Here is an 18,393-nt window from a genome sequence, read left to right as displayed (position 1 = left end):
AAAGCCTAGTATGATCTCATTTGCATATTAGGCCACACCCCCTGACATCACCATTGTTTCACACCGCTTTTTTGTAGAAAAAGCCCAGCAGAAATATTTGCATATTAGGCCACAGCCCTGATACCAAGCCAGCCGGAACTGCGTTCCTGCTCAAAAAGCCCTGCTATGTAACACACGCTGCAGATCAGATACTGCTTTTGGGAGGGGGAAAGCAAATCCCTCCTCTCACAGGAGCAGCTGGAATAGGGTTAGCAATTTTCCCTAGGGGGGAAATGTGGGCGACAGAAGTTTCTCCAGGAATGGCAGCAAACTCCTATGTGTTGCATTCACATGTTAGTTGTTGGCGGCTTAACATGTTTGCATGCATGTAGCCGTTCAAAACGTTTTGTGTGAAAAGTACCTCAGCATGACTCTCATGAACTCTGCCGCAGGTTGAGCAAGGCAATGCCTTTGAGCTTGGGGCGGGGGTGCGAATCTTGAAGTCTGTGGCACCGAAGGCCTGCAGTGATGGGGGGTGGGGAGGGGGGCTGCGCGCATTAGCCACGTGCGACATATCCAACCCTCGTGTCCTAACCTTGTCTCCTCCGATTACTGCAACCAGAAGGGGGTGCCTCAGGACAAAGGGCGCCTCAGTGTGCCTTGCCCAGCTGACAGTCCCAAGACGTCACCATCTGACCGGGAAACGGTCGATTGCCATGGCAAAGCGGCGCGATAAATACCAGATGGCTCGACCAGAAGCTGCCCAGGACCAGCCTTGGCGTTGCAACCCCGGCCTCGCTTGCAAATCCCCGCGCGCGGCGCAAGGGAGAGAGGCTCTGCAGAAGGTTTCCCAACATCCCAAGTCCCGTCCACCTTCCCGCCACGGCGGATCTGCAGCCTATTGCCAGCAGATCCTGTCCCTGCGCCTAAGGAGGTTTGTATGCACCGTGTACTCTAGCGAGGTTCCCTTTGCACGGACGGCTTCCAGTGGCCCCCAGTTTTGCAAACGCACCTATTCTTTCAGCAATAGATGCCGCGACATCTATGCACATTCTGGACGGACCAGATCCGACGAAGCCACCAGAAGAAAGCTAGCCTTTCCCCGTAAGAGCTGCCCGGACTTCGCACTCCTCTCCTCCTTCCTCCGCAGCTCATTGCACGTGCTCAGCAATGGAGAACCAGCTGGATTTGCAATGCTTCCAGAACGGGGACTTGCATCCCCGCCGCCTCAAGGATTTGGGCGAGCTGCCCAGCGGCGAGCTGCGGAAGCCCGCGAAGCATCACCCTCCCGTGGCCAAGTGCAACCACGAGCGAGAAGGCCAGGACGGAGACCAGGACGAGTTGCCGGCCCTGGAGGCTGCCTACGCGACCATCCTGCAGGGCCTGGGCGAGAACCCGGAGAGGCAAGGCTTGCAGCTGACGCCCCGCAGGGCCGCCAAGGCCATTCAGTTCCTCACCAGAGGTTATCGCGAGACCGTCGCAGGTCAGTCCGGTTCTGTGAGCATTAAAAAAAAATCTCTAAAAGGCCAGCCCAAATTAAGGGACATGCTGAAAACGCTCCAGTCAGAACGCCACGAGATTTTAACGTGCCTTAGGTGATTATTTATAGAGGGCTTGCTTGTGACCATTTCAATTTATTCTTCGAGAACTGTTGCTATCCAAATACTATAATATTCTGTTAGGCATATAAACCCACCTGCTAACAGGCTGACAAATTATTCCCCTACTGAATAGGCGCGGTGTCTATTGAAGAACCACAGGCCCGGCCGCCGTTCCGTGCAGGGTTTAGTTTGAGCTTTCGTGTGCAAGCACGCTTCTTCAAATAAAATGCAATGGAAGAAAGCCATTCAAACTTATAAAAAGAGTTGAAAAGCAAATTAGTATATAAAATGTAGATGTAGATACTTGAGACAAAACAGGAACAAATATTCTTACTAATAATTTTTCTAACTTCCCACAATTAGAAAAGATTCTCTTACACACTTATCTCCTATTTTGATATATTTATTGCTTTAACTGTTGTTCCCCCTTAATTGGATCCATACAACTGTTGACCCTGTACACTTGGCTTGTTGTTCCTGTTTTGACTCAAATAGGTGCATCACATTATATGCTAATTTGCTTTTCAACTCTGTCTATTAGTTTGAATGCATTTCTTCCATTGTATTTTATCCGAAGAAGTGTGCTTGCACATGAAAGCTCATAGCTTGAATAAAACTTTGTTGGTCTTACAGGTGCCACTGGACTCTAACTTTATTCTTATGACAGGTGTCACTGGTACCAGGACAGAACTCCATATGAAAGTGACATAATAAGTAATTTTAAAGGGCAGGGTTCTAAGCAGCACTTGTGCTGCATTCTGATAATACATAATTTAAACTATATTTTTAAGGTCTCAACAAAAGATCTTCCTTTACTATGTCTTCTAGTGCAATTCTATAGAATCTTAAAAATTTGACTATCTTTTCGCTAGAAGTAATGGAAGCAAATAAAGCCATGTTAACTATTTTATTCTTTAGGGCAAATCATGTAGCGACATAATATAAATTCTTCTGACAGTGTCATTCCACAAGCCCATTCATTTCTACTTATAATTAGTCTTTTGTTTCTTTTATTGAATTGATGCCCAGAAGTGCATTGACCATAAATCCTTTCAAATCATCATCTTGTTCCTGGGTAGCTGGATTATTTCTAGAATGCATTCATTCAGCAGCAATTGGTAAACACATTTTTAAATGTGCTTAACCTCTTGAAAATTTACTTCTGTGTAGCATGTTCAACATCATTGTGCTCTTGTAACGCAGATACAATCCTAGTTTCCAGAACTTGTTTTGAGTGTGACTGAGGAACATGAAATGAGAAGATATGGGCCTCCCCCTCGCACAAGTGTTCCAGTTAAAATTGGAATACGTCTGGAATAGTCGCTGCCCCTGAGCAAGCATGCCAGCATGGTTCTTAAAATTTGGTCACAGTTAAGAATGTAAGAATTTCTTAGCTCCCTACAGGACTGGTTCCTAAAAAATTTCAGTGTTTTTCCAAGCTTGACTAGAAACCTTTCTGTCTCGTCCTTTCTTACCTTCCGTACTCTAAGTAGCCTGTGTCTGTTGTTGGTTATTGTATAGTCAAGGACAGAATTTAATGAAGAAAGCTTATTTTCCTCTTATGTAAACAGCCTCCTTTTTTTCAGATATACTAAATGATGCAGTTTTTGATGAGGACCATGATGAGATGGTGATTGTGAAAGACATTGATATGTTCTCCCTTTGTGAACATCACTTGGTTCCTTTCTTTGGCAAGGTATTGTTCCTCTTACATAACATATGTGATGATCAACTCCTGTTGTCTGAGGGAGGGAGAAAGGGTCTGAGAGCCAGTTTGGTGTAGTGGTTGTGCACGGACTCTTATCTGGGAGAACTGGGTTTGATTCCCTGCTCCTCTGCATACACCTGCTGTTGTGACCTAGAATCAGTCACAAGTTCTCACACAGCTGATCCTCTCAAGAGTAGTTTGTCAGAGCTCTCTCAGTCCCACCTACCTCACAGAGGGTGTCTGTTGTGGGGAGGGGGAGGGAAAGGAGATTGTAAACCACTCTGAGACTCCTTTGGATAGTGAAGAGTGGGGTATAAATCCAATCTCCTACTCCTCCTTTTTTCAACTGCTTAAAACTAGAGTTCACCCCTGTTACAGATCTCACCCTCTCAGGCACACAGTTCACTCTCTTTCATCAGCTGCTGCTAGGTTTGGTGCTCAAGCTTAGGCACTATGAAGGTGTAATTCATAGGAGAAAAGTGTGTCCAATTTGGGCTCCTTCCATTGAATGTAGCTCAGAACTTGGTGGCCACTATCACCCAAGAAATCCAATTAAAGAGGTATTTTCCCAGTATAAATCTGGAAGAGATGGTATGGATCCACCTCAGCTTGGTATGAGTATGCATGAAAGAGGAGGTTGAGCTAACCCGTCCCAGTTTCATACTCCCCTTCCTTTGAGAGTTTCTCTTAAGTAGAGATGGAGTTGTCCTTCTGGGACTATCAAGGCTTGTGCATGGTTTCCTAGCTGTGTTTGGCATTTACACAGGCTATAGCCATTCATGCAAAAAAAGACACACACCCCTCCCAGCATCAAACTTTTTGGCCTCTTTTTTTAAAAAGCTGCATTCCACTACAAGTCTAATTTAAGCAGGAAGCACAGATAGTCTGGGAGTATTCACAGGACAATATAGCAAGACTGGTTAGTCATATGGAAAAACATAAACCACTGCTAGGTGGAGTGAACACTGCAAATTATCCTTCTTCCTCCATTTTTGAGGGAGGGTGAGTCAACATCTTCTCTTATTGTTCTATTGTTCTTTGGTTTGTTAATTTTATTGCATTGTTTTTTGTTCTACATTGTAGGTCCTTATTTTTGTTCAGTTTATGTTGTGATCCACCCTGAGCTGGTTTGCAGGAAAGGGCGGAATATAAGCCTACTATATAAACAAACAAACAAACTGGACAAAAATCAAAGACTAGGTAAAGGGGCATGTTGCTTGGCACCCCTGTTTCTGAGATTGTGTTGGGGTCCCCCTCTTTTCTGATGACCATAACTACTTTCCATTTCTTGCCACAACCCACTTCACCAGTAAGATTCCCAATAATAGATCAGAAGCTCTGCTGATGGACATACTGATTCTTTTGGCATCTTACCAGAGAACCCCAGAACTTCTATCAGAGGAAAGTAACTTCCTGCCCAGAGGCTTTCCCATGTCATCCATCACATTAAGCAACACTCTGCCCTCTTTAGTGCAGCTGGGGATATCATCTGCAGAAATTTATCCAGGAAGAATCTGTTCACCTAAGCCAGGGGTGGCCAAACTGCCTCGGAAGACGCATGTGACTCTTTTCCCACATATTGTGTGACTCTCGAAGCTCCTATCAGCCAGCTTGGAGAAGACATTTGTCTCTTTAAATTATTTCTCCAAGCCAGCTGGCAGCTTGGAAAATACATTTAAAGTTAAAGCTGCTTTCTTCCCCCCCCCATCTATTTGCCTACCTGCCTTACTTCCTTCATTGTGGCTCTGATGTTCACCTCTTGCAGTTCTCAAACATCTGACATTTATTTTACATGGCTCTTACATTAAGCAAGTTTGGCCACCCCTGACCTAGGCTGAAGTTCTGGTTGATCTCTTCTCTCCTACATGGCAGACTCACCTGCTCCTGGGAAGCCGGCCCTGAAGCTTCTGAGCCATGCATTCTTTTGGGAGGGTGTCCACTGTGTGAGGTCTGCTTTAAATGAGCCAACTTACTCCTTACTGAATTCTAATAATTATTTGCACAATTTACATTGTTTCTGGAGGTTGGACTGAAGTCAGCAAACTGAAATGCAACCTAGCTGGATTGAGGCTAACTACAGATTTATCCAGGGCTTTTTTTTTTTAGCAGGAATGCACAGGAACGCAGTTCTGGCTAGCTTGGCATGAGGGGTGTGTGGCCTAATATGCAAATGAGTTCCTGTTGGCCTTTTCCCACAAAAAAGCCCTGTATGAAACAATGGGAACACCAGGGGTGTAGCCTAATATGCAAATGAGTTCCTGCTGGACATTTTCTACTAAAAAAGCCCTGAATTTGTCAAAAGAAATGAAGGCCTCTTTTCTTCTGAGGGGCTATCACTTCTTATGCAGGCAGAATCTTGAGAGAAGCCATTAGCCTGCATTGGAGTCTGAGTTGTATAAGACATCAAACTAAAATCCTAAAATGCTTTGGGAAAGCAGATTTTTTTAAAAAAAAAACCCAAACCCAAGATGCATTGCAACACTGAACTGTTGCAAATCCGAAAATCCCTTAGAAACACATTGGAACTGTCTGTTAGCAACTCTTTTTCAGAACTACTGTTTTTGCTTGCTAAAATGATATTTAATTCTTCTCCTTTTGCTTTGTCCTAGTTCCCTCTTTTGCTATTTCCACATTTTTCTTGGCAGTTTCCTTCAGTTTCTCATATTCCTGTAACTTTCTAGTTAATTCTTTCTTTCTGTTCCAGGCTTCTTGGTGTGCTGCTTATGCAATGAAAAATACCCATATTTATTAAAAGCCCACTTTAAACATCATTTTGTAGTATGCATCAAATTTCTTTTTCTATCTTTTTAGGCTTTTTTAAATGCACAGTTGTGGCTCCACCATTCAAAGATTTTCCTTGCGTATCGGAAGTGCTGGTTATTCCTTGTGGTATTAGATGAGTCACTCACTGTGCAAACTGGTCTACAGAAGAATTTTCAGTATTGCCTCCAAAGTAGCATAATTTGAATCCACAAGTTGGTCTCAGTGGGAGACCCATATGGTAAAAAAGCCTGCAAAAATAATCAGATGTGGAGTCATTTGATCATATTTCTCCAGTGAGAGGATCATTTGGTTCTCTTTGGAGAGATGAAAGTGGAACCAGGTCTTACAAAGTTTCCTGTTATAAGCTTGCGAAAGGCATGGCTTTTGAATTCCACCTGAGTGTTGTGGGAAGGCCACATGGGCAGTTATCTGAATCTAGTGTTGTATTTCTTACACAAATATTTCCCCATTGTCCTGTCATATCCACAGGTGCACATTGGATACTTACCAAGGAAGAAGGTGGTGGGCTTAAGCAAACTTGCAAGGTTAGTACACTCACATATTCCTCTGGATACTAATTGATTGTATTAATATCCTGTGCTTTGTTCAGAAGGTCAACGAAGGTGTCCTGTTTTATTTTGGCAACAACTTTGCGTGGATTTAGGTGTGATATGGTATTTGCCTAGGTCCACTCTGTAAACTTTATGCCTGGGCAGGGATTTGAGTCTGAGTCTCCCAGATGTAACTCTGACTGTTAGAGTGTACTAACTGCATCAAAATGTCTGTTGGGAAGGATAAGAGGCAGTATGATACGATCTACAGCAGGGGTAACTAAACTGTGGCTCTTTCACACATATTGGGAGCAATGTTCCCTCTAAGCTACAGAGTCTTGTGAGCAGTTTATTTGCAGTCACAGACCAAGTCTTGTGAGCAAAAATTCTACTTTGTGAGCTACTGACATTAAAGCTGTGAACTACTGGCATTAAAGTTGTGAGCTACTGCATAAATTATTGTGTTCTAGGGTCATCCCTTCTGAGTTAAGTCAAAAACGTGTGAACTGGAGGCTAAAAATCTGTGAGCTAGCTTGCGCTAACTCAGCTTAGAGGGAACACTGATTGTGAGGCTCTCGAAGCCCCACTGCCCCATTGGCTGGCATGGAGAAGGCATTTGTTTCTTTAAATCACTTCTCCAACCCAACCCAGTTAGCAGTCTGGAGAATGTATTTAAAGTTGCTTTATTTCCACCTCTCCTTCCCCATCTGTTTGCCTGCCTGTTTTCATCCTCCCTGTCTTTCTTCCTTTCAGCTCTCAAACATCTGACATTCATTTCTTGTGGCTCTCAAACATCTGACATTTATTCTATGTGGCTCTTACATTAAGCAAGTTTGGCTACCTCTGCTTTACAGATTCGTTGCACTAGAAATTTCCAGACAATACCATTCAGTATCACATAGCAAAATGTTACACTATTGATTTGGGAGATGACATTTGGTCCACTGCTTCTAATTCTTAACCTCTGTGCAGGAGGGCTGATCCAAAGAAACCTTATTGTATGTACCTTTAACAGCTGTGTTGAAAGTAGAATCATGGTAGCTTGTCATGCAGTGGTTAAAAAACCATATTTGCTGAAATTCTTTTATCCAGTTCTTAAAGGTATAGATCCTTGTTCTCCACTGCATCTTGCCACCCTAAATGTAAGCTTGCTGTCTCGTTCTTGTGCTTTCTTCCTGCACTGCACTGTACTAACAAGAAGACTGCAGTTATTCCAGAGCAAGCCCCATGAGGACTTAAGATTGCAGGGTCAGCTACCTATTTTGTGGCCCCTATTCCTGTACCTTTGAACAGCAAGTCACACAACACTCATCCGGTGAAATCTTCCCTTGCTTTGCCTCTGCGTGTTCAATTTCTGTTAGGTGGTTGTTAAGTAGAGAAACAGGACCTTTAAAAAAAAACCACCCTGTTGCTATTGCACTTATTTTGGAGGAGTCTCCGATTTCATTGAGTCCTTTAGAGGTACAGGCTTGAGAATTGCAGCCAAGTGATTGCTGAAAAGAACATTCACCATGCTAATTCCCTGTATTTTTGTATGCATTTTCTGTTCTGTTTTGCCAGGCAGCTTTTTTATGTTGCTGGGTTTTTTTCTTACTACATCTATCTTTTCTCCATTCAGAATTGTTGAGATATTTAGCCGAAGGCTTCAAGGTTTGTATCCTTTTCTGCTGCCATCCCATTGATTGTTCTAAGTTTTGTAATAGCCTTGTTTTGTTGCCTTAACTGTAAACTGCCTTAAACAGGTTGCTATAAAAATGTTCTAAATAAATATATGTTCTTCTGCTCTTCTTCCAAGGAGCTCAGGGCCTCATTTTTGGTTCTCTTGCTTTTGCTGAGTGGCTGGCCCAGTATTACTCAGTGAGCCCTATAGCTGAATGGCGATTTCTCAGTGAGTTTCTTAGGTTACCCAACACACTGAACTCTAATACTAATGCTAACACAGTGCAACCCTAAGCAGAGTTGCACCATTTTATGTCCAACAGACATAGAAATGCATACTTCTGCTTAGGACTGCACTGTTAGTGTCTCTCTAGAACAGAGGGTTAAAGCTGCAGTACTGCAGTCCCAAGCTCTGCTCACGACCTGAGTTCGATCCCCGGTGGAAGCTAGGTTTTCAGGTAGCTGGCTCGAGGTTGACTCAGCCTTCCATACATGAAGCCGTAGATGAAGGAACTCTCTGCAAGTGCCAGGAGCGGGAAGGGAAAGCTGTGAGTGATCCAGATAAAATGCAATTAAGATGGGCTTTCTATGGGAATACATTAGAAACAGGTTGGTAAGATGAGAACCCAGCTTACTGGGGGGAAAGTGTAAATGACTGGGGAAGGCACTGGCAAACCACCTTGTAAAAAGTCTGCTGTGAAAACGTAAAAGCAACGTCACCCCAGAGTCAGAAACTACTGGTGCTTGCACAGGGGACCTTTCCTTTTTTTTCTAGAACAGTAATTCCCAAAATGTGTACCAAATAGGATTGTTGGTGTGGAAAAAGGAATAAATCAATTAAATGTTCTGGTGAACCCAAAGTGCCTACCCCAGAGGAGGGTGCCTACTGTGATCAGCATAATTACAGGAGAGGTGAGCAGTTGTGATGTCTGTGTGCCAGGTATGTCAAGTCATTCAGTTGCTTCTGAATCAGAGAGACAACAGAATTCTTCATTGTTAGAGCTGTCTGTTTGTAGGGGTTGCTACATGAGTCATTCCTCTAGCTACCTCCTACTGAGGAAAGAGTAAACCAAAACCATGCAGCAATGACAGTGAGATCCACAGTTTGCAGAAAAGAAAAGATGCAGCAGGAGTTGGAAGAGGGAGCACATAAGCCCAAGATTTAAAGATGGAAACCAATGCAGAGTCCTTTTGCTTAGAACTCCATTATTTTTCCAGTCCAGGAACGACTTACTAAACAGATTGCTCTGGCAATTACTGAAGCACTGAAACCTGTTGGAGTGGCTGTGGTCATAGAAGCATCGTAAGTTAATTATTAGCATTGAAACACCTATAATGGTTGCCTACCCTAATATCTGGGGTACTCCCATTGGTTCCTTTCTGGGAAGGATGCTTGTGGTAAAGACAATGGAGAATAGGATAAGTAGAAATCAGTTCTCAGTTGTACAACAGACTTCCTCTGTGATTTTGATTAAGTTATTTATTATCTTAAGATTGCATTCCTGAACACAATGAACACCACAGAAGGCCATTTTACAATTGGAATGCCCAGTCATGAACATTTGGGTGGATAGGGAAAAAAACACTGTTGTTGTTTCATTTCATAAAATTGGTCCCCATGGGCCATTTATTTGGCTGTTAAAGCCCTACTCATCATTTGAAGAACTATATTTGGTTCTTCCTCACTGTTGACTGACATTAACACCAGATCCACTTTTAATGGATACTGTGCGGAAAAAATGAAGCTGTAGGTGAAGGAACTCGTGAGCCACTCGTGGGAAGGGCGGGATATAAATCTTAAATAAATAAATAAATAAATAAATAAAATAAAACTCTCTGCAAGTGCCAGGAGTGGGAAGGGGAAGCTGTGAGTGATCCAGATAAAATGCAATTAAGATGGGCTTTCTATGGGAATACATTAGAAACAGTATAGCCCCTCTGTTATCTGAAGTGGTACAGTCCTAGAATCTACCATATGATTTTGTTGAACATGTAAGCTTGGCAGAAGAAAAAAAAAACCTGGCAAATGTATTATCATTTGCAATTTGGCCCCTATTTTAGCATGCACAGTATTAGTATATTATGCTGATATTTTAATATTAAAAATGCCTTTTCTCATATTCTTATAATCAACAAAAAGGGATCACAGTTAATAAGACAGGCAATGAAAGAAACATACTGTGATTTATTGGCTACATAAAAAACCTTTTAAATATCTTTTTGTACTTCATTAGAAATAACAATTTCACATATTATCACAGAGGTCCATTCTCACATTCTAATATTACAAGAAAGGTCCTATGAGCACCGGATATAGGCTCATTTTGTCAACGGGCTTCCTCAGGAGTAATCCTTCCTATATTTCTTCCAGGGTTATCAGCCTCTTGTAACAACCCAATGTTAATGCTTTCATATTAATTCTCATATTCTTGGCAGGCACATGTGCATGGTCATGAGGGGCGTTCAGAAAATGAACAGCAAAACTGTCACCAGCGCCATGCTTGGAGTCTTACGAGAAGATCCCAAAACCAGGGAGGAATTTCTCGCCTTGATTAAGAATTAAATGACAACAGCTTGTGGCTCTCTGTGGGTTTGGATCCCACGCTAAAGCTAATTGCCAACACACAGTTGCCTTATGTGAGCCAGTTTTTCAGAATCTGTGCAGTTTAAACAAAAAAAAAAAATCACTGTATCACAGCTTTGTTCTCACTTCTTGGTTACACGTTAGAATGTTGCTAAACATTTACCGGGGCATGTGAGTACCTGATTCCATTATTATGGAAAAGAAACAAAACAGGCATTCTTGATGTCATATATAATAGCATCTTATGACATGATAGCAAGGGGCCTTGGTCATACAAATGTTTTATGAGGACAAACTGAGATATTAGTGGACAAAGTGGCAAATAGTGCGTTTTATTGCATATTTTAATTCTGATCATTAATTTGATGGCCTGAACACCATGATGTCACCAGGAGAGCCATAGAATTTTGGCTGCCTACCCAGATTTTCCCCTCTTCACTTCTATCCCACTTAAGCTGCTGCTTTTTTTTTTACCCTTTTGTGATATGGTGATGCCAATAGGCAGCTTTAAGGAGGGAAAATTGTGCTACTTCCCTCCATCTTTTCACCCTACACCAATGACTTGGATGCATAACATCCATGACAGCCAATGCCTAGAATGCAGCAGGCTCCTGCCTCCCACAATGTATCCCGGGTAAAGGGTTTCTACCTTTATAGTGGTGGAAAATGCCATCAAATCACAGCTGATTTATGGCAACTCTGTAGGGTTTTTAAGGCAAGAGATGTTCAGAGGTGGTTTGCCATTGTCTGCCTCCATGTCACGACCCTGGTATTCCTTGGAAGAGTGCAATCCAAATATTAGCCAGGGCTAACAATGTTTAGCTTCCAGGAGCTGACATGCTCAGGCTAGCCTTGGCTATCCAGATCGGGGCTTTTCTAGCTCTATATCTGTCAACAAAAGTGGTCACCAAGTTCTTAGTTGCTGATGGTGATATGGAGACTGCATTGTGGGACCCAATATAGCTTTCTCAGTGCTCCCAAGAAAACCTAAAACTTGAACCCAGAAACTGTTATTTTACAGTGTGAGAAACTTGTATTTTAAAAAAGACCTGAATACGAGTCATTCATTAAGGATGTTAAGACACGTCTGCACTGCTCCTTACTATGGTTTAATGCCACTTCAACTGTCATGATTTCCCTTGAATCCTAGTACTTTGTGGAGGTTGCAAAAATTCTGTTAAGAGAATCTGATGCTAGATATATACAGCATACACTACACTTCCGAGTGTTGGTGGGGAATAACTGTTTAAGCACCTAAGCAGAGTTACACCATTCTCAGTCCATGGAAGGCAATGGGTTTAGAAGAGCATAATTCTGCTTTGGATTGCATTAAGTCTGAATTGTAGATATTAATCTAGCTAGCTGTATTCTCTTATGGTGGTGGAAAGTGCCATCAAGTCATAGCTGACATATAGTGACCCTGTATGGCAGGAGTGTCAAACTCATTTGTTATGAAGGCTGAATCTGACATAAATAAGACTTCGTTGGGCCAGGTCATTGGGCTGGGCCATGTCGGACCAGGCCATGTGGGTACCTATTTAAGATTAGGTAGCAGAGATACTAAACTTTATAAAGGACACAGACACAATTGATTTTTTTTTAAAAAAAGTTAAAACATACTTAAAACATTAACACTCATTGGTCTTAAAGGTGCTTTCTTTGTAGCTCTCTCATGGGATCCAGGGAACTGGGCAAAGGAAGCTCTGGCTCTTTCCTTCCTTCAATATAACAAAAAAATACTGGAGTGACGGTAAAGATTAAATTTAAACAGTAACCCAACACTAGGCAATTATGAATAAAAATGGTTCAGCTCAAAGTCCATTCCAGAGGAAGACCCCAGGATTTATTATCTCCGTTTCACTATTATAACATCTTCAACAGTGGAATGAGCTTAAATGAATTGTTCTGGATCATAATGTTCATGGAAATTACTCCTAAATATTTTTACTTAGTATTTGTGAAATTCTGATATTAATTTTATGGTGCTTTCCACCCAATTTCAATCATTTCCCAATTCGTTCAATTTATTTTATAGGAATCAGTCCTTCATTCTATGTAACACACACCCATACACGTATGTTACATAGAATGAAGGATTGATTCCTATGAAATAAATTGAACTTAAAATGGGAAATGATTGAAATTGGGTGGAAAGCACCATAAAATTAATGTTGGAATTTCACAAATACTAAGTAAAAATATTCAGGAGTAATTTCCATGAACATTGAGGTCCAGAACAATTCATATAAGTTCATTCCACTGTTGAAGATGTTATAATATTGAAACTTAGATGATAAATCCTGGAGTCTTCCTCTGGAACGGACCTTGAGCTGAACCACTGCGTGGCATCTTTACTTCCTTCCCCAGGAGATGAAGAGGTGGAGGAGCCTCAGTAGATAGAGGGAAGAGAGGCTTGGCTCAGTAGCTCTGCTGTGCGATTGAGAGCCTGGCAAAACAAGCTATCCCTCCTCCACTTCTTCCCCAAGGGAGGAGCCTCAGCCAATGGAGAAAATAGAGGCTTTGCTCTGTAGCTCCTGTGCGATTGAACAAGCCTTGCAAAGCAAGCTGTTATTCAGAAGGAAGCAAGAGAGAGGGAGAAGGAAGCAGATGACAGCCAGTTGCTCAGGGGCCTGATAGGAGCCCACTGGGAGCCTCATTTGACCCCCAGGCCATGTGTTTGACACCCCTGCTGTAGGGTTTTCAAGGCAAAAAATGTTCAGAGGTGGTTTGCCATTACTTGCCTCTGGGAAGAGAGCCAGTTTATAGTGGGCAAGAGTGGTAGATTCTAATCTGGAGAACCAGGTTTGATTCCCCACTCTTTGACATGCAGCCACAGCTGGGTGACGTTAGATCAGTCACAGTTTTCTCAGAGCTGTTCTCTCAAAGCTCTCAGCCCTACCAGGGCTTTTTATGACCAAGAATGCAGTTCTGGCTGGCTTGGTGTTAGGGGGTGTGGCCTAATATGCAAATGAGTTCCTGCTGGGCTTTTTCTACAAAAAAGGCCCTGGTCCCACCTACCTCACAGGGTGTCTGTTGTGGGGAGAAGTGAAGGAGATTATAAACTGCCCTGAGACTCTGAGTGAAGGGTGGGATATAAATCCAGCTCCTCCTCCTTAGCAACCCTGACTTCCTTGGTGATCTTCCCATCCAATTACTAACCAAGGCTGACCTTGCTTTAACTTATGAGATCTGATGAGATCTGGCTAGCCTGGGCCATCCATGTCAAGACATTTTACAGGCCCCCCCACTTGGCTGCTTTCTAGCAACTGCCAGAGGCCATGTATGTGTAACCTAATTAGAAAAAGAACAGTTGCACAAATCAGCTGGTCAAGGGTAAGTGCCCATTCTTTGCTCTTCCTCCTGAACAGTGAATGGGGCTTTTGTTGCTTTTCTAAGGGTTTCCCCACATAGATTGGGGTATGGCTATCAGGAAGAATGATACGTACATAATGCATTGCTCCTTATTCAGATAGCCAACTGCCTCTGCATTTGGCTACTAGCTGGGCTTTACAGTATTTTTAGGTAGCTTTGGTCTAGGCAGCAAAAGAGATTATCCTAAATCAGAATTATGAGTAAACACTCATTTTTATATACTCTGTTGTCCATTAGAGATTAGTTCCAGTGCATGAAGTTTTCATTCAATCAGTGTCATTTAGCAGACGATATAAACACCACCATTGGAGAATAAGGCAGGATACAAATGAAGTAAATATACAATACTTGTAGATAGATCCTTGTTGGTCTGAAGTAGCAGAACAAAATAGGAGTTGATTGCACCTTTAAAACCAACTTAGTTTTATTCAGAACGTAAGCTTTCGTGTGCATGCACACTTCTTCAGACAAGGAATGAGGTACAGTTCCCACATATAGCTGTGGGGTTTGGATTGCCAAGTGGTACAAAGTTAAAATCCAATAGCAGAATAGTAAAATTAACAAATTCAGAAAACTTTTGCTCTGGGTTGCATTAGCACAGGAAGCCATAAAACAGTAACATGTCAGAATGTGAGAATGCCTGTTAATTATTAGCAATAGAATAGGCATTCTCACATTCTGACATGTCACTGTTTTATGGTTTTCCACGCTAAAGCAACCCAGATCAAAAGTTTTCTGAATTTGTTAATTTTACTATTCTATTGGATTTTAACTGTACCACTTGGCATTCCAAACCTCATCAGCTATATGTGGTATGCATGCACACGAAAGCTTACATTCTGACTAAGTTGGTCTTAAAGGTGCAATCAACTCCTATTTTGTTATACAATACTTGTCTTATTCAATGTTTATTGTGAGTATTCATTTCAAGATATGGCTGTTAAAGTACTGTAACACTACCACATTATCCTCAGAGAACTGCACACCACAACTTGGAATGTGCCTTATATGACTTAACATGCTGTAGAAAGTGTTGGCATTTCCTGAAAAAATGTTTGCTTAAATGGAAAGGCCCTAGTCCTAGTATTTTACAGCTCACTCAATTCTGCAGTTTGAGAGGGTTTCTTGTCAGTAAAATAACTATAAATGTGGTGCTAAAATATATACATAACTCCAAAGTGTTGTTAGTGTACTGCTGCTTTTACAAAATGCTTTTAATACAGAACAGCAGCTATGGATTCCAGCTTAGCTTGTCATGTTAGTAGCAAATGGTTTCTTGCATAGTTGTATTGTGTTCAGAAATGAAAATCGGCTATATTAAATGGTACCTGTTATCATCATTGCCTTCCTTTTTTATTCTGCTTTTGTGCTGTAATGATGGTATAGAACAAGTTAAGATTGAATCTCCACAGCATAGTTTTATCTTCATATGGTTTAGTGCAATGTCATCTTTCACAGAGAATATAAACCAACTTAATGCACCTGCAAAGAGCTTCTGTGAATCATTTTATTATCATGATTCAGATTGAGCCTCAACAGCAAAGCATAGAAAGAGTTCCATGGGAATCAAAAGCCGCTTCACAGCTTTATTATTTTAGCAGGTCTTGGTAATGGGACCACAATATCTTCCTGCTCAGCTAATGCTAAAATTACTTCCTAAAGTTAGCAGCAGAGCATATTAGTCATTTTGCTATTATCATTATAACGGAGGGAGCGGGGTAGAGAAGTGCCATCATGAAGGATTTGCAGCATTTGTCCCAAGCAGCATTTGTCCCATAATGTACCTGTCTGCATTATGGAGAGAAAGAAGGCATAGTGGTCTTCTGGAGCTTGGTTGGGACAAACTCCTATTTAGCTCCTCCCATCCCACAACCTTCTCCTGGTACAGTCGCTGCATCTTGTCCTACATAACTATTATAAGAAATCATGAAACAGCTGGCATATGAATTTGCATACTTTCCTTTTCCTCACTTTTTCTATTTTTGTATCATGTCTATTGGATTGTAAGCTATTATTTAAAATTGCAGAGCACTTTTAGGGCAGTGGTGAAAATGATAAAAAACCAATTAATTTCTACAAAGACATATTTCATCCCCCTCCCCAAACCTGTAAGTCTGTAAGAACTGGGCCACCTAGTAACAACGGAAGTAAATGTTACTCCTATTAAACATAAGAGAAGCCATGTTGGATCAGGCCAGTGGCTCATCCAGTCTAACACTGTCACAGTGGCAAAAAAAAACCCCTCCCCAGAAACAGGTGCCATCAGGAGGTCCACCAATTGGGCCAGGACACTAGAAGCCCTTTCACTGTTGCCCCCCTCCCCCAAAGCACCAAGTACACAGAGCATCACTTGCCCCAGCCAGAGAGTTTCATATATACCTTGTGGTTAATAGCCATCGATGGATCTCTGCTCCATATATTTATCCAATCCCCTCTTTTAATACAGCAAGAGCAATATGGCAACCATTCACAATGCCCTACATAGGAGAAAGAAAAGGAGCATACTCCTAGATCTCTTCTTTTGAAGGAGGCTAATCAATTCCAGCTTATTCAGAATCAAACCTGCCCCTACTTGTCTATCTCCATCCAGGTTCCATCTCTCAGGAGCACACCTGTAGATGACAAGGTACTGGGAACTAGCTTTTGGAAAGAATGCCTAACTTGTACCTAAATACCAGCACCAATCCAAAGGTATTTGTAAATGACTACTTGCAACAGAATATCAACAGGATATGCATTCAAGTGTGCATCCTACTGAAAGCGAGTTAGGGTAGAAGAACAGCATCCACCCCAGGGACAGATGTGAAATCTTACAGAATCAAAACATGAAAATCAAACATTAAGTAGTAGAACAGGGGTGGCCAAACTGCAGCTCTTTCACACATATTGTGTGGCTCTCGAAGCCCCCATCACCCCAATGGCTGACTTGGAAAAGGCATCTCTTTCTTTAAATCACTTTTTGCCAAGCCACCAAGCAGCATGAAAAATGCATTTAAAGTTGCTTTCTTTCCACCTCTTCCCCCCTCCATTTTCCTTCCTTCCAACATCTGACATTTATGTCTTTCAGCTCTCAAATATCTGACATTTATTCTATGTGGCTCTTACGTTAAAGCAAGTTTGGCCACACCTGTGTTAGAACAACATATTTATGAAAGCACAATAGACATGAATATATAAAGCATATCGGGAAGGGGGGGCATCAAACTATTCCAAACTTGAATATTCAGTAAAGACATCAGCTGATAAGTAAAGTGCATAAACAATTTTTCATCAGGAACTGTACATACTTTTTCCAATTGCAGGTAGAAAGTGACAGGTAGAAAAAGGCAAAAGATTTATGCGATCTGAAGAGAAACCAGAGCTCATAGACAAGATAGGTGGAGTTCATAAATATTCCAGCAGGAACTACAATGTACAGTCCACGAAATAAAGAACAATCTCTTGTATTTTACAACAGGTATTGAGTGCTACTGTGCTGTGAATGTATTGGGAAGCTTATGTGTGCAATCTGATTTTTCTGCTGCTCAATGGTTATTGCACCACAGTTGGATTTATACATCTCTTGAGAAAGGATCTCATCCAAAATGGCTCTGATACCGTACAAAGTACCATTGGGAAATATACAAGAGATTGTTCTTTACTTGGTGGATTATAGATTGTAGTTGCTGCTGGGACATTATGAATTCTACCTCACTTGTTTATGAACTTGTTTATGTCTGTCAGTTTCTGCCTGCAACTGAAAAGCATACGAAAGACTAGTCTTTACCTGTTTTTGTAAAATACAAGAGACTTACAAGACAATCCTTTAAATTTTCTGTACAAACTTCCCTCTTGCTACAAGAAATTACTTCTCTAGACTGTAGAATTAGAAGACATTGCTCAATACGAGGGCTAAGCCGCTTGTCTAAAACTGTGGTGTGTTGTTATAATGGGACATTTGCTTGCTTCCTGAAATAATAACTAGCAGCCCTTTAAAATTAACTATTGACAATAGGGAAGAAAGCATGAAAAACATGACAGTATGAACCTTGCTAGCAACCATACATACAGTATGGTAATTCCACTGACAACACAGAATTGACAGCTGATCATGCTAGCACAAGAAATGCGCCTAGAACAAATTATTGTTCAATGTATCTACCAGCTATTCTTGGATCTACCCAAATTTTGCCTCCC

General features: G+C 41.7%; 1 protein-coding gene across 1 annotated transcript; it reads left to right on the top strand.

Annotated features, from left to right (window-relative positions):
- Nucleotides 1-926: 926 nt before the first annotated feature.
- Nucleotides 927-11,274, top strand: LOC132587330 (GTP cyclohydrolase 1-like). Its single transcript, XM_060259608.1, has 6 exons — nucleotides 927-1,462; nucleotides 3,167-3,276; nucleotides 6,541-6,596; nucleotides 8,221-8,252; nucleotides 9,480-9,564; nucleotides 10,698-11,274. The coding sequence occupies exons 1-6, from the start codon at nucleotides 1,150-1,152 to the stop codon at nucleotides 10,822-10,824; spliced, it is 723 nt and encodes a 240-aa protein (XP_060115591.1). The 5' UTR covers nucleotides 927-1,149; the 3' UTR covers nucleotides 10,825-11,274.
- Nucleotides 11,275-18,393: the final 7,119 nt, after the last annotated feature.

Source organism: Heteronotia binoei, chromosome 1, assembly GCF_032191835.1.
Source record: "Heteronotia binoei isolate CCM8104 ecotype False Entrance Well chromosome 1, APGP_CSIRO_Hbin_v1, whole genome shotgun sequence".
Taxonomy (NCBI): domain Eukaryota; kingdom Metazoa; phylum Chordata; class Lepidosauria; order Squamata; family Gekkonidae; genus Heteronotia; species Heteronotia binoei.
The sequence above is the reverse complement of the archived record's forward strand: the minus strand, read 5'-3'. Positions and strand labels throughout refer to the sequence as shown.

Coding starts and splice junctions, on each gene's coding strand:
- LOC132587330 (XM_060259608.1), top strand. CDS start 1,150: ATGGAGAACCAGCTGGATTTGCAATGCTTCCAGAACGGGGACTTGCAT. Junction 1,463..3,166: donor TTATCGCGAGACCGTCGCAG/GTCAGTCCGGTT, acceptor CCTTTTTTTCAG/ATATACTAAATGATGCAGTT. Junction 6,597..8,220: donor GGCTTAAGCAAACTTGCAAG/GTTAGTACACTC, acceptor TTCTCCATTCAG/AATTGTTGAGATATTTAGCC.